Source organism: Cololabis saira, chromosome 21 (assembly GCF_033807715.1).
Source record: "Cololabis saira isolate AMF1-May2022 chromosome 21, fColSai1.1, whole genome shotgun sequence".
NCBI lineage: Eukaryota > Metazoa > Chordata > Actinopteri > Beloniformes > Belonidae > Cololabis > Cololabis saira.
In genome coordinates, this window is record NC_084607.1 from 6,635,510 (window position 1) to 6,652,038 (window position 16,529).

The 16,529-nt window shown below is 40.0% G+C and overlaps 1 protein-coding gene across 1 annotated transcript; it reads left to right on the forward strand.

Annotated features, from left to right (window-relative positions):
* Positions 1-5,174: 5,174 nt before the first annotated feature.
* LOC133421771 (heat shock 70 kDa protein 1-like) lies at positions 5,175-13,208 on the forward strand. The gene is made up of 4 exons (XM_061711534.1): positions 5,175-5,358; positions 7,155-7,585; positions 9,189-10,334; positions 12,731-13,208. The coding sequence occupies exons 2-4, from the start codon at positions 7,166-7,168 to the stop codon at positions 13,070-13,072; spliced, it is 1,908 nt and encodes a 635-aa protein (XP_061567518.1). The 5' UTR covers positions 5,175-5,358; positions 7,155-7,165; the 3' UTR covers positions 13,073-13,208.
* Positions 13,209-16,529: the final 3,321 nt, after the last annotated feature.

Here is a 16,529-nt window from a genome sequence, read left to right on the forward strand (position 1 = left end):
CGGGGTCTAGACATTATACCCATTCACAACACTAGATGGCGCCAGATATCTTTAAAGCGAATGCTGAACTTAACTCCCCAGGCCAAAGCAAACCCGTCACGACGAAGAAAAAAAAAATTGCAGTAAGAAAGAAAAGAGAAGAAAATAAGAGAAGAGATAACAGAAAATGGAGAAACGTTGCGACAATCTGGAGAAAAGTGGGTGGAAGATCGGCAGGTTAAACGGCAGCTGATGAGAAGTTATGATACAAACTTCAAGATGACGATTTGAATAAGGCAAAATAACATGCTCTTTAAAAGATAATGAAACAACACTTGGATAAATTCTGATGCTAAACTACACATAAACAACAACTAACTAAACATTAACACAAACTTCAGATCATATACGTGTGTGTGTGTGTGTGTGTGTGTGTGTGTGTGTGTGTGTGTGTGTGTGTGTGTGTGTGTGTGTGTGTGTGTGTGTGTGTGTGTGTGTGTGTCGCGATGGCTGTTCATGAGAGAAATAGAGAAAAAAATAGACACTAGAATAACTTCTCACCACCAGAAAACCAAGCTGGTTTCACCCGGTTCTGATGCTGGTTTGAGCTGCAGCGGGTCGTCTGCACCATGTCTAGAGTTGCTGCCGTGTGATTGGCTGATCAGAAATGTGCGTTAACGAACAGGTGTGCTGAATAAAGTGGCAGGTGAGTGGCTGCAAAGCTTCAAAAGTCCTACAATCTGTTTGCTGATGATACAACGATGTTCTGTTACAGCGGGAATCACCTCAGAACTGAACAAATTAAAAAGTGAATTTGGACGAAAAAAAGTTGATGTTCAGAAATCGTGACGTGAACGGTGATTTAAAAGTAATGATATTACACACTTTTGAGAACTGCAGATTAATTTGTCTAAAAGCAGCTCTAGAGACTCTGGTCATGTTTTAACCCTTTTACCTGCTCAAGATAATTAATTAACTAATACAAGCCGTACTGCCAAGTCTTTATTTAAGACTTTTATATTATTTCAGTCGTATTCTCCGCAGACCTCTGAATGTTGTATTGTATGTAGTAGTTGATCTGTAATTGCTCCACTTGCTGATTGAACCCGCGAGACTCTGAACATGGATCAGTGGCGACACCCAGCGGTCACATCCGGGTACTGCAGCGTATTCGCTCAGTGAGATGAGACGTTTTCTCTCGTCTCAAAAAAGGAATTTCATCTATTTCTGGTTTTAAATCATTTAAAATTTACTAAACAGCTTATAAATATTTAAGATATAAACATCTTCATCAGCTTTAAATCTCCACTCTCTGACTCGCTGGCCATATCCACCGTCATCGTAGTTCATCGTTCCCGGACAGAGCTTTGATGATATTGAAGAAGAAACGTGGAAGAAAACATTAATTTCTGTCTTTATTATACTAAAAAACACATATTTATCCTGCGTGTCAAGATTTGAGGATCATTTATATTATCATTTATATGTGAAGCACAAGGTTCGCATTTATACTAAATATTAGAATGGCTGATCAACCTCATTCTTTTAAATTTCATTTGGACTAGTAGTGTCCGGAGTGTCCGATGAAAACGCACATAAGCAACATGGACACTTGACTCCCCGGATATCAGAGCTCTCAAGTGAAGAGTGAGATTGAGAATGGAAAAAGTAATTTCTTCATCTTCTTCCGCTTATCCGTTCCCGGGTCGTGGGGGCAGCAGCCTCAGCAGGGATGCCCAGACTTCCCTCACCCCAGACACCTCCTCCAGCTCTTCCGAGGCGAGTCCGAGGCGTTCCCAGGCCAGCCGAGAGACATAGTCTCTCCAGCGTGTCCTGGGTCTTCCCCGGGGTCTCCTCCCGGTGGGACATGCCTGGAACACCTCCCTAGGGAGGAGGGACATGCCTGGAACACCTCCCTAGGGAGGAGGGACATGCCTGGAACACCTCCCTAGGGAGGATCCAGGAGGATCTGATACAGATGTCCAAGCCACCTCAGCTGACTCCTCTCGATGTGAAGGAGCAGCGGCTCGACTCCGAGCTCCTCCCGGGTGACCGAGCTCCTCACCCTATCTCTAAGGGAGCGTCCAGCCACCCTGCGGAGGAAAAAGTATTTTAACAAAAAAAAAAAAAAAACGCCAGCGATTAACCCTTTGTATCACCACAAGGTTCACATTTACACATACTGAATATTAGAATCACTGATTGTCGTCTTTTTGAATTTGATTTGTGCTGAGGTCGATCCCCGGAGTGTCTGGGGAAAACGCACCTAAACAATGGACAATCCTCTGCTGAGGCTAAAATGCCAGCAGGCTGCATGCCTCAATATCGTGTATAGTACCGTATCTGGAAATTAGTGTATTGTTACACCCCTAGTGGTTGTGATTTCAGAACAAATGTATTTAAAATGCATATGTTATTTAAAAGTACGGCGGGACAGAACTTGGATTTAAATTTGTCTTTTGATCCGACCAAACTTGAAATCAGTGAGATTTGTTTCTCCTCAAGACGCAATAATAATCGTCATTTACGTGCATTGTTTCAGAGGGATGTTGTATCAATTCCATATGTGGTTTCTTATTGGAATAACTTTGTTAACAATCTTGACTGGAAAAAGATTCGGTCGTTACCTGCAAAATACTTAATTACTAATAAAATGAAGGAAGTATCTTTTAAAATAATTCACAGTCGCCCATGTAAAGTTTAAATCTTGTCCCACTGGCAGATTTCTCTACTTATTTCAAATAAAAATGTACTTGAAACAGGTGAAAATGGTCAAATAAGTTATTTTTCTGGCGATGACTCTTGTTTTAAGTGTTATGAGACTAAATATGACTAAAAATGAGACATTTTAACTAGAAATAAGACAAATATTCCTGGTAAGATTTTGAGTTTTTGCAGTGAGCGAGACTGCATTTGAAAAAGTTCCAATTTTCTTGACCACACAGATAAGCTACATAGCAGACTCTGTGATGAGTATTTGCTGGACGTGTTGATTGATACTCTAGTTAAGTTCTGTGACTCGTAACCTTGCCATACCTTAGCTTTGACTGAATTGACGCCACTGGTCTGATGGCTGTCGGGATGAAGGACCTGCGGAACCATAGACTCCACCAATGCAAAGGCCATCAAGGCCTTAAGTTTGTGTCTCTTTTTAATGTATTTCTGTAGTTCATTGTGAGTGTGTGTCGCCCCCTGGCGGTTGGATTGTGCTGTTTGCATTTTGTCTTTCAATAAAAAAAAAAAAAGAAAAAGAAAAATGAAGAAACCCATGGGTCCCGGTGTCGTGCCAAAAAGTGATTGCATGCCAGAATCTGATTTATTCTCCCCTGAAAATGGGTCTTTTTACCTGCCAAAAATTGATTGAAGGTCAAATACAGTTAATGAAAGGTTGTTTCTACCTAAATAGGATTTGATCTCATTCTTGAGCTTCGTAATATAAACACTAGAGCTCACAGGATTGCTTTTAACTCTTTTAAAGGACCATTACAACACAAAATAGGCATTTTCACCTGCCAAAAATTGATTGAAGGCCAAATACAATTAATGAAAAGTTGCTTTTGCCTAAATATTACTTGATCTCATTCTTGAGCTTCATAATCTGAAAATCTGACGTTTTAGCGCTATTGCTCAACGGGCTGCTGTGCGCGCTCCCGCGGCCAGAAAACGGGCTTCAGAACCAGTGTTTACAAGCCAATATGTCCCGTTTCATTCCAACTCTGGATATAAACTAATAATAAAGACGTTTCTGCAAGTTTCACACGCGACTCGGTCAAATCAGCGGCAAAACCACGAGGAGCTTCCTTATCAAAATAAAACATTTCCGGTTGATTACAGGCCGTGTCCGCCAAGTTTATCTTATTTTGAAATTTAAACGTGAGCCAGTGACGTAGCTTCATCAGATTGTTCTGGACTCTTCTGGAGTTTCAACGAAACGAGGAGAATTTCAGACAATAAGCTTCTTGATTCTATATCATCAATAATTAAATATTTCCTTAAATCATTCTGTTGATATTTAATTATTGACCAGGTCCGTGGTGACGTACTGACCCATATAACTTAAATATAACAGTAACAGAACATATTTGTGGATATAAACTTCACATTTGAGGGAACTAAAAACCCATTTAGCTGGAATAAATGTTGTTTAGATTACCTGAGTTTACTCGATCATAAATAAGGGCCATTTGAATGGAACAAAACCGATAACAACTTCTTGAGTTTATAAACTCACACATTTAATTAGAAATCGCAGAAACTGTGACTTTATAAAGTGTTATATTTACACACTATATTTACTTATAGATCATAACACAACACCATAGGTGCTAATAGGTTCTGGGTCTCTGGAAAGCGCCTAGAGACAACTTTAATTGTAATAGATGGTGTATAAATAAAACTAAAAATGAAATAACACAAAACATTATGGCAGCAAATATCAAACTGGCACAATTTGGGCATTTTTATTTTCTGATCATTTAATTTCGGGAAGCAGGCATCACACCAACTGATCTAATATATGTTACATGTCAGCATGAAGACATAAAAACTTGGCATTTTTATTTATAAATACATAAAATAAATGTGATAAAATCCAGTGTGTAAAAGTACAAATATTCTCGTGTTAAACACGAGTTTATTACATGTTAAACATCAACGTTAAATATAATTAAATATAATTATTTCATTATTATTTCATTATTCTCATTAATTCGTGTTAATATCGTGTTATTAAAAGTGTGTTTAATATTTCAAATTTACCATTTTGTCAGCATGAAAACATACAAACGTGGCATTTTTTAGAATAAATACATAACATGAGTGTGATAAAATATTCTCGTGTTAAACACGAGTTTATTACATGTTAAATACATGTTAATGTTTATACATATTAAACATCAACGTTAAATATGCGACATTTTTGAAAGTCTCTTCTGATATTGTTGAAAAACGTTGAACACAAATTATAAACACAACATGTTTGTTAGGACAGTAAATATTCCTCAAATCCATCTCGATAAACTAGAAACGAACGTTTCAGTCTGAACTTCCAGCAGTTTCCTTCAACTTCCAGTAAAATCTCCAAACCTCTGAAGTCCTCGTCACGTATTTGAGTTTCAAAATAAGACAAGCGACCGCTCGAACAAGCTTCACGCCCGCTGATATTAGACGGGGCGTCTTTTATTTTGAAGGGATGCCGTGAAGCGTCCAGAATCCGCCAGAAGGCGCTTTGTGGATATAAAGCTGCGGGTCCGAGAGCAGAGAAACATCCGAGGAGAAGAAGCTGATCCATCTCTTCACAGCTCGGACCTGCAGCTTCAGCCGCAAGTAGGAACTTCATTCTGAGGGAATAATCACCTGTGGAGACTTGTCTGAATTCAGGTAAACATTTAAGTCCTTCATCAAAGTGTTTCTGTTCTGTTTTTAAAAGTTGAAGACTTTTAATTTGAAAAGATTGGTTTCTTGAGTGTAGGTAGAGGAATAAGTTTAAATGTTGTTTTTTGGGGAGCAAATGTTTAAATACACTTTCTTCATGGATATAAAATAAATGTTCGACTCATAATACACAGTACATTACAACAAAAAATTAAAAGCAAACCTAAAGAGGTACGGTAGCATATAAAAAAAGAAAGGAAAAATAGAAAATAAAGAAAAAATAAAAAGTAATTCCATTTAACATTTAGATATAAATAAAAACAGTACATATTCATACATTTTATAACATCAACAAATTCAAACCATGTATAGTTATCATAGTTTGCACCAATAACCATTTTTAATAAATATTTATTTATATTATATATATATATATATATATATATATATATATATATATATATATATATATATATATATATATATATATATACATACATATATATGTACACATACCCATATACTATCTACATTATTTATTTATTTAATGATAATTAAATAAGATATATATATATATATAGATATATATATATATATAGATATAGATATAGATATAGATATAGATATATAGATATAGATATATATATTCAGGAAATGTTTCTTTACTAACAATTTGAATTCTTTTATGTTAATCGTTTATTAAAGTGTTTGGGAAGTGGGTTCCATGCAGAAATAGCTCTGTACATCACTGTTCTTTTACCATCATTTGCGTTTATTTTTGGCAGTTAAATCCACTCTGAGAGCATGTCTTGTGCTGTAGCTATGATTTTCTGAACTGTAACATAATTTTTTGTATAGAACTAGGATAGAACTATAGGTTTTTGATTGAATGTATTAAAAACAAAAGTAATTAAGGATGAAGAAGGTTAGGGTTAATTAAGGTTCAAATGTTTACTTGTAGTGACCAGAGGTGGGTAGTAACGAGTTACATTTACTCCGTTACATTTACTTGAGTAAGTTTTGGGAAATCTTGTACTTTTAGGAGTAGTTTTGAATCACTATACTTTTTACTTTTACTTGAGTAGATTTGTGAAGAACAAACTGTTCCTCTTACTCCACTACATTAGGCTACGTTGAGCTGTTACTTTTCTTTTATCCCCTTTATCCCCGTAATCTCACTGGGTGATTCTTTGGGAAAAATGTTTGTTTTTGCATGTTTTGTCACATTTACACAGACTCAAACACACACAGAGTTTCTATGAGTTCATGTTTGTTCTAGTTCTGCCTGGTTAAAAAAGTAAAGTACAAAGGCTTGAAATTTTGTGCTACTTGTGCTTAATTTATTTTTTTATTCTGTTATTATTTTATTTATTTTATTATTTATTAAAGTACTTGAATTTACTTTAAGATTATTTTAATTTAAGCTATTTTTTATTTTTTATTAATTTTAATTTATTTTATTGATTTAATTTGTCCGAAGATGATTATTTTGTACTTTTGTCTGTTTGAATGGTTGTGTTAAAACAATTTATCAGACGTTACTCAACATTTACTCAGTACTTGAGTAGTTTTTTCACCAAGTACTTTTTTACTTTTACTCAAGTAATTATTTGGATGACTACTTTTTACTTCTACTTGAGTCATATTATTCTGAAGTAACAGTACTTTTACTTGAGTACAATTTTTGGCTACTCTACCCACCTCTGGTAGTGACACAAATAAACTATTCCGTCTCCAGAAAGCAGCTCCAACCACCAGGTGACGTCCTGATCTTCCTCCATCCCTCCGTCTCTGGTCTCCAGAAACAGCTGAGATGAGTTCAGGTGGCGGCGTGGCGGTCGGCATCGACCTGGGCACCACCTACTCCTGCGTGGGCGTGTTCCAACACGGGAAGGTGGAGATCCTGGCCAACGAGCAGGGCAACCGCACCACGCCCAGCTACGTGGCCTTCACCGACACCGAGAGGCTGATCGGGGACGCGGCCAAGAACCAGGCGGCCCTGAACCCCAGCAACACCGTGTTCGACGCCAAGAGGCTGCTGGGCAGGAGGCTGGAGGACCCGGCCCTGCAGGCCGACATGAAGCACTGGCCCTTCCAGGTGGTGTCGGACGGGGGGAGGCCCCGAGTCCAGGTGGAGTACCGGGGGGAGGACAAGAGCTTCTCCCCCGAGGAGATCTCCTCCATGGTGCTGGTGAAGATGAAGGAGACGGCCGAGGCCCATCTGGGACAGAAGGTACAACTTTAAAATCATTCTGTGTTTCAGTATGCGGAGTAAAACTAGGGAACAGTATCAATCTGGAGATAAAACAATGCTCAGGTGTGACTACATTCAAGAAAAGATATAAAGAATCCCTCTTTATGAGGTATAAGGATGAGGAATTGCATTAACAATCTATATGGTCGGTATGGTATGTAGTAGTATGTGTATGTGTGTACTATATGGTCGGTATAGTACAGGGGTCGGCAATCCAAAATGTTGAAAGAGCCATATTGGACCAAAAACACTAAAAACAAATATGTCTGGAGCCGCAAAAAATGAAATGTCTTGTATCAGCCTTAGAATGAAGGCAAATTGTGAAAGGCAAAATCTCGAAAAAAAGTCGAAATGTCGAGAAAAAAGTCGAAATGTTGAGAAAAAAGTTGAAATGTCGAGGAAATAGTCAAGATTTCGAGAAAAAAGTCGAAAACTTCAAGAAAAAAGTCGAAATTTCGAGATTAATGTTGAAGTACAATCTCGAGAAAAAGTCGAAATGTCAAGAAAAAAGTCGAAATGTAGAGAAAAAAGTCAAAATTTTGAGAAAAAAGTCGAAATGTCAAGAAAAAAGTAGAAATATCGAGATTAATGTTGAAGTACAATCTCGAGAAAAAAGCTGAAATGTCGAGAAAAAAGTCGAAATGTCGAGATTAAAAAGGAAAGGAAAAAGGGAAAAAAGAAGAAAAACAAGAAAAAGAGAAAAATGTGTATATGTGTGCATATTATGTACATGTGTATACATGTGTGTACTTAGGTATGCATATATATGTATGTTATTGTGTATACAATACATATATGCACAGAAGGATGAGTGATATTATAATGATAATTATAATGTAGAATATGTTTATTTACATAAGAATTAATACTGGAAGTACAGCAATAGTATAATATTTACATTAAAGTTCAAATACAATATTTTCTATTTTCGTTAAAGTTATTCCACATTGGGATAAGATTTTGTAAAAGTCAAGTGCTGACGATGATAATCTAAATAAGGGTTAGGATTACATAAATCTACGACTTCCTCCTAATCCTTTTGAACATGTTTTGGTTGATGTGAGGCTTGTTGATTTGTTTTTTATTTATAAAGATTGCACTGTTTTCATTGGTTTTTACTTGTATATGTATATATATATATATATATATATATATATATATATATATATATATTAGGGATGGGCGATATTTTACCGTTCACGATAAACCGTCAAAAAAATTCCCCACGGTAAGAATTTGTCATATCGCGGTAAAAACGATAAATTACGATAGATTACGTTTTTGTGTAAAGCTGATTTATGAAAGAAAGAAAGAAAGAAAGAAAGAAAGAAAGAAAGAAAGAAAGAAAGAAAGAAAGAAAGAAAGAAAGAAAGAAAGAAAGAAAGAAAGAAAGAAAGAAAGAAAAATTCCCGTTGATGACGTTTTTGTATTGGTATTTTTTTTATCGTTATCGGGATAAATGCCAGAAATTATCATGATACATTTTTTAGTCCATAACGCCCAGTACTAATATATATATATATATTTTAACCATGTTCAAATAAAGCATTCATTCATTCATTCCTTCATTCATTCCTTCAAGGTGTCCGACGCCGTCATCACCGTGCCGGCGTACTTCAACGACTCCCAGCGTCAGGCCACCAAAGATGCGGGCGTCATCGCGGGACTCAACGTCCTGCGGATCCTCAACGAGCCGACGGCGGCCGCCATCGCGTACGGGCTGGACAACACGGGCTCGGGGGAACGGAACGTCCTGATCTTCGACCTGGGCGGCGGCACCTTCGACGTGTCCGTCCTCACCATCGAGGGCGGCGTGTTCGAGGTGAAGGCCACGGCCGGAGACACCCACCTGGGCGGGGAGGACTTCGACAACCGCCTGGTGGACCACCTGGTGGCGGAGTTCCGGAGGAAGCACCGGCAGGACGTGAGCCAGAACAAGAGGGCGCTGAGGAGGCTGCGCACGGCGGCCGAACGCGCCAAGAGGACCCTGTCCTCCAGCTCCCAGGCCGGCGTGGAGGTGGACTCCCTGTTCCAGGGCCTGGACTTCTACACCTCCGTCACCAGAGCTCGCTTCGAGGAGCTGTGCTCCGACCTGTTCAGGGCAACGCTGGAGCCCGTGGAGAAGGCCCTGAGGGACGCCAGGATGGACAAGGCCCAGATCCAGGACGTGGTCCTGGTGGGAGGCTCCACCCGCATCCCCAAGATCCAGAAACTGCTGCAGGAATTCTTCAACGGCCGCGAGCTGAACAAGAGCATCAACCCGGACGAGGCGGTGGCCTACGGCGCCGCCGTGCAGGCCGCCGTCCTCACGGGCGACGCCTCGGCCAACGTGCAGGACCTGCTGCTGCTGGACGTGGCGCCGCTGTCCCTGGGAATCGAGACGGCGGGGGGGGTGATGACGGCCCTGATACCGCGCAACACCACCATCCCCACCAAGCAGACCCAGGTGTTCAGCACCTACTCCGACAACCAGCCCGGGGTCCTGGTGCAGGTCTACGAGGGCGAGCGGGCCCTGACCAAGGACAACAACCTGCTGGGCCGGTTCCAGCTGACGGGAATCCCCCCCGCGCCGCGGGGCGTCCCGCAGATCCAGGTCACCTTCGACATCGACGCCAACGGCATCCTGAACGTGTCTGCGGCCGACAGCGGCTCCGGCAGGGAGAACCGGATCACCGTCAGCAACGACCGGGGCCGGCTGAGCCGGGAGGACGTGCAGAACCTGGTGCAGGTGCGGTTCCTGGGAGAAGTGACGTGCACTTTGTGTGTCCGTTGTTTGGTGTCTATTTTTTATTACTGTTTTAACCCTTGTGCTGTCTTTGGGTCAAAATTACCTAATTATCCTTCCTTCTTTCCTCCTGATATCTCCTTCCTTCTCCCTTCCTTCCTTCCTTCCTTCCTTCCTTCCTTCCTTCCTTCCTTCCTTACTTCCATCTTTCTTTTCTCCCTTCCTTGTTTCCTCCCTTCCTTCTTTTCTCCCTTCCTTCCTTCCATCCTTCCTTATTTTTTCCCTTCTTTCCTTCTTTCCTCCTGCTCTCTTCTTCCTTCTTCCCTTCCTTTTTTCTCCCTACCTTCCTTCCTTCCTTCCATCCTTCTTTTCTCCCTCCCTTCTTTCCTTCCTTCCTTCCTTCCTTCCTTCCTTCCTTCCTTCCTTCCTTCCTTCCTTCCTTCCTTCCTTCCTTCCTTCCTTCTTTCCTCCTGCTCTCTCCTTCCTTCTTCCCTTCCTCTTTCCTTCCTTCCTTCCTTCTTTCCTTCCTTCCATCCTTCTTTTCTCCCTTCCTTGTTTCCTCCCTTCCTTCTTTTTTTCCTTCCTTCCTTCGTTCCTTCCTTCCTTCCTTCGTTCCTTCCTTCCTTCCTTCCTTCCTTCTTTCCTCCTGCTCTCTCCTTCCTTCTTCCCTTCCTCTTTCCTTCCTTCCTTCCTTCCTTCCTTCCTTCCTTCCTTCCTTCCTTCCTTCCTTCCTTCCTTCCTTCCTTCCTTCCTTCCTTCCTTCCTTCCTTCCTTCCTTCCTTCCTCTCTTCCTCCTTTCTTGACCCGAAGACAGCACAAGGGTTAATGATCACCCTAGTACAGAGGTTTTCAACTGGTTTTGTCCCAGTCCCACCATTATAACCAAGAAGCAACTTGGGGACCAACTGCTTTTGGGGATGTTTGTTTCATTTTGCACCTTGCTTGTATGGGCTTATATAGGCTATTTATTTGCATCGGTGTCTATTTTTATTTGCACGTTTTGCTATAAAAAAACAAAAACAAAACAGAAAACAGTCAATGAAAAATGAACAATAGGAAGCCAAGAGGGCTTATAATATTACAAAGTTCACTCTCACTCATTTGACATCATTTGGATGGGTAAATTATTCACAAAAATGAATAGTAAATGGAAAATAAATTGAGTCTAAAGAATAAATACAGGACTGTCTCAGAAAATTAGAATATTGTGATAAAGTTCTTTATTTCCTGTAATGCAATTAAAAAAAACAAAAATGTCATACATTCTGGACTCATTACAAATCAACTGAAATATTGCAAGCCTTTTATTATTTTAATATTGCTGATTATGGCTTACAGTTTAAGATTAAGATTCCCGGACTATTCTAATTTTTTGAGATAGGATATTTAAGTTTTCTTAAGCTGTAAACCATGATCAGCAATATTAAAATAATAAAGGTCTTGCAATATTTCAGTTGATCTGTAATGAATCCAGAATGTATGACATTTTTGTTTTTGTAATTGCATTACAGAAAATCACAATATTCTAATTTTCTGATACAGTCCTGTATATATTTTTAAAATTATTATTGTTTTCCATTTACAATTTGACGGACCACCTGCAATACCGCCACGGACCACCAGAGGGCCGCGGACCACCGGTTGAAAATCCCTGCCCTAGTTCATTAGTGATTTCATTGTTTCTGCATTTTGTATTGTATTTTCTTTTGGTATTGTTTCATTTTAACCCTTGTGCTGTCTTCGGGTCAAGGAAGGAGGAAAGGAGGAAGGAAAGAAGGAAGGAAGGAAGGAAGGAAAGAAGGAAGGAAGGAAGGAAGGAAGGAAGGAAGGAAGGAAGGAAGGAAGGAAGGAAGGAAGGAAGGAAGGAAGGAAGGAAGGAAGGAAGGAAGGAAGGAAGGAAGGAAGGAAGGAAGGAAGGAAGGAAGGAAGGAAGTTGAGATGATTTTGCTTCAGATCTTCAGAGCAGTTTGGAGTTTACAAGGGATCTTTTTCTTTTTCTACAGACAGAAGAAAGAAAGAAAGAAAGAAAGAAAGAAAGAAAGAAAGAAAGGAAGAAAGGAAGGAACAAAACAAGGAAAGAAGGAAGGAAGGGAGAAAAGAGGAAGGGAAGAAGGAAGGAAGGAAGGAAGGAAGGAAGGAAGGAAGGAAGGAAGGAAGGAAGGAAGGAAGGAAGGAAGGAAGGAAGGAAGGAAGGAAGGAAGGAAGGAAGGAAGGAAATAAGGAAGTAAAGAGGAAGGGAGAAGCAAGGAGAGAGCAGGAGGAAAGAAGGAAGGAAGGGAAAAAAGAAGGAAGGAAGACAGTACAAGGGTTGATGTATACTGTACAGCACTTTGGTCAACCTCGGTTGTTTTTAAATAAAAAATAATAAAATAAATAATAAATGGACCTTGACCTTGCAGGAGGCCCAGAGGTTCCGGGCCGAGGACGACCGGCAGAGGGACCGGATCGCCGCCAGGAACTCTCTGGAGTCCCTGGCCTTCGGCCTGCGGAGCAGCGTGCGGGACGGCGGCCTGAAGGGCCGGATCAGCCAGGAGGACCAGGAGAAGGTTCTGGAGAAGTGTGAGGAGACGCTGGCCTGGCTGGAGGACAACCCGCTGGCCCAGGAAGACCAGTACCGGCACCAGCAGCAGGAGCTGGAGGCCGTGGTCAACCCCCTCATCAGGGGGGCGGGGCCCGCCGGGACCTGCAGAGACCAGGCCCGGGCCGACACCCGGGGCCCCACCGTCCAGGAGGTCGACTAACGAGGCCCCCGGGGGGGACGCTGGTACCGGGACGGGGCTGGACCGGAAAACCGGCTCATGGACCTGAAGCTGATGCAGATGTTTATGTTTTATTTTAGAGTATAAAAGTTTGTTTTCATGTTTTGTACATAATAATAATAATAATAATAATGGATTACATTCAGAGCTATCATTATTATTATTATTATTGTTATTATTATTATTATTATTATTACAGCTATTATTATTATTATTATTATTATTATTATTATTATTATTATTATTATTATTATTATTATTACTATTATTATTATTATTATCTTGTGTAACCTCATGATACTTAATTTGTTCTTTTTGCATATTCTATTATGTTAAAAGGTGGGCAAGATAAGCTTTATGCTTCAAGCCCAGACCTTTTCGGTCAAAATAATCACCATGTTGGCCAAAGAAAAACCTGTAAATGTTTATCTTGCTTATTGTTTTTTATGCTTATAATTGAAATAAAGATAACTAACTAACTAACTAAAGCGCTAGTCACTGTATTTAAAGAAAAAATCTGCTCACAAGTCAGTTATCTGTGTCATATTTACAATAGGAGGTTAAACTAATGTTTTCTCTAAGCATCTGTGTGTACGTGGGTCAGTCGTGGATGCAAAGTGAATAAACAGTACGTGCACTAACGGTTTATTTTATTTACGGGGAACGGGTTCAAGTTGATGGTCATATGTTGATATTTCTAGATGCCTGGAAAGTACAATCACTCTAAATGTGACTGTGACTAATATAAAGTCAGAGGGTATTTATTTATTCTATTGAAGGGTTTTTTTGTGTTTTTTTTTTTTTAGGTCCATGAGACACTACCAGCTAGCGTTCTAGTACCACTTACTGGTTTTAAATAGCTTAATATTTTTTTTTAAAGGTATAAATATTATAAACTCATTCATTTTCAAATAAAAACATTCCTAAACTTCAAGTATTTTTGTGCTTTTTTTCAGAGGATTGTCCATTGTTTTGATGCATTCCCGAAAATGAGAGTGACTCTCATCCACTGTGCCGAGTTTCAGATCTGTGTGACCTTCGGAAGTGTCAAAGGTCACCGCGTGTGTTGCTTTTCGGGCCTGCGAAGCCTATTTCGTGTCTTTTTTTGTATAGTTCAATAACGCTTTGAGCTAGGAGGCTGAAATTCTAGACTCTGTATCAGGAGGTGACTCTCATCCACTGTGCCGAGGTCCAGACCCGGTGACCTTCGGAAGTGCCAAAGGTCACCGTGCGTGGTGCCTTTTTCGGGCCTTTTTTGTGTGTATTGTTTTTAATGGACAAGATCCGGCATTTTACGTTGAATTCTATTGTTCAGGTTTTAAAATTCTAGCTAAATACATACAAAAGGGAGGTGAGGTGTGAGCTTCATAACAAAACTTCTGTGCCTACTGAGCATTAATAACATGGGGTTAGCCATAGAAAGGGGCGATAATGAGGTGTGAGCTCCATAGCAAGCATTAATAACATGGGGTTAGCCATAGAAAGGGGCGATAACAGCCTCCTGCGCCTACTAGTAGGTACAGTAGGGCCCTACTGGCCCATATCTATGGGATGATTGTTATCGTTTTGTCCTTCATTCAATGGTATGACAGCAGTCAAATCGGGTGACGGATGCCATTGACTTCGCATAGTACTATATCCGTGGTGCTCCCATTAAAACCTCAATAAAACACTGCTACAACAGCGTTAAAAACATGCTTTTACAAACTGACAGTAACAAACAGTACCTTGCATGACAAAAACTCATAATTTAGCCACTATAACAAAGAATAATATGTAAATAATAATAATGTCATAATCCGTGTATATATCACGACAACGGATCCCATTGACTTTGCATGGTACAATATCCGTGGTGCCCACACGGAATTATACCATTTTCCCTGGAACATAGTGGTGAGAGGTCGTGGGCATTTCACGGATTTTTGTGAGATCAGGTTGCTCTGATTTTCGGGGAGTCAAGTGTCCATGTTGCTTGTGCGTTTTCACCGGACACTCCGGTGATCAACCTTAGTCCAAATGAAATTTTAAAAAATGAGGTAATCGGCCATTCTAATATTTAGTAGGTCTAAATGTGAACCTTGTGGTTCACATTTAAATGATAATATAAATGATCCTAAAATCTTGACACGCAGAATAAATGTGTGTTTTTTAGTAGAATAAAGTCAGAAATGAATGTTTTCTTCCACGTTTCTTCTTCAATATCATCAAAGCTTGGTCCGGGAACGATGAACTAGATGACGGTGGATGTGGCCAGCAGAGAGTGGAGATTTAAAGCTGATGAAGATCTTTATATCTTAAAGATTTATACGTTGTTTAGTAAATGTAAAATGATTTAAAACCAGAAATAGATTAGATTCCTTTTTTGAGACGAGAGAAAACGTCTCATTTCACTGAGCGGATACGCTGCAGTACCCGGATGTGACCACTGGGTGTTGCCATTTATCCATGTTCAGAGTCTCGCGGGTTCAATCAGCAAGTGGAGCATTTACAGATCAATCATCTGGATGATGAAACAACTACTGAGCAAAGTTTCCTGTCAGATGATGATGTCAGATCTCTGGAACTCATTATTGAGCAGTTACATCTGTGACGGAACTTACAGTATATTTCAAGTTCTTCATCTGTGAAAACTGTTCATAACGTGAGGTTTCACAAGATCTTTGTAATTTTATACAACATTCAGAGGTCTGCGGAGAATACGACTGAAATAATATAAAAGTCTTAAATAAAGACTTGGCAGTACGGCTCGTATTAATGAATTAATTATCTTGTGCAGGTAAAAGGGTTAAAACATGACCAGAGTCTCCAGAACGGATGGATGGATGGATGGATGGATGGATGGATGGATGGATGGATGGATGGATGGATGGATGGATGGATAGATGGATGCAGATAAAACTATAAAAACTATATAGTGAACATGCACATCACGCCCATCCGCAGACGCCTGCACCGGCTCCCCGCGTCCACCAGGGGGCGGTACAACACCGCTCTGATCACCTGAGGGCCCCACGGACCAAAACTCACGTTTACGTGAAGATTTGTGCACTTTGAGATGTGTTTTAAATTATTATTTGGCTATTAGTATTTGTTCATATAGAAATATATGAGATAGTTAAATATTAAATGTTTCACCTAAATGATCCAAATGAAAAATATAATCCTAAATATGAATGTTAAATATAAATGTAAATATTAATGTTAAATCTAAATGTTTCAGGTGAAAATCAATGTTTAGCTAATGAATAAAAAATACGACCGATTGGTAACCGGAAGTACCAAAATAAAAGCTCAAGGATTCAGACCTAGACGCAGGGAATCAGAACCACCAGAACCACCTGAATCAATCAGAACCATCAGAACTGCAGCCCCCCTTCGTACCCTGAGCCTCCAGCAGGACTTTGATGGGTGGAGCTTGGAGACAAGTCTGAAAGCA

Bases quoted from the DNA above. Each gene is read 5' to 3' on its own strand.
- LOC133421771 (XM_061711534.1), top strand. From the start codon at position 7,166: ATGAGTTCAGGTGGCGGCGTGGCGGTCGGCATCGACCTGGGCACCACC. The intron at 7,586-9,188 runs GTACAACTTTAA...CATTCCTTCAAG, and splicing joins AGGCCCATCTGGGACAGAAG to GTGTCCGACGCCGTCATCAC. The intron at 10,335-12,730 runs GTGCGGTTCCTG...TTGACCTTGCAG, and splicing joins ACGTGCAGAACCTGGTGCAG to GAGGCCCAGAGGTTCCGGGC.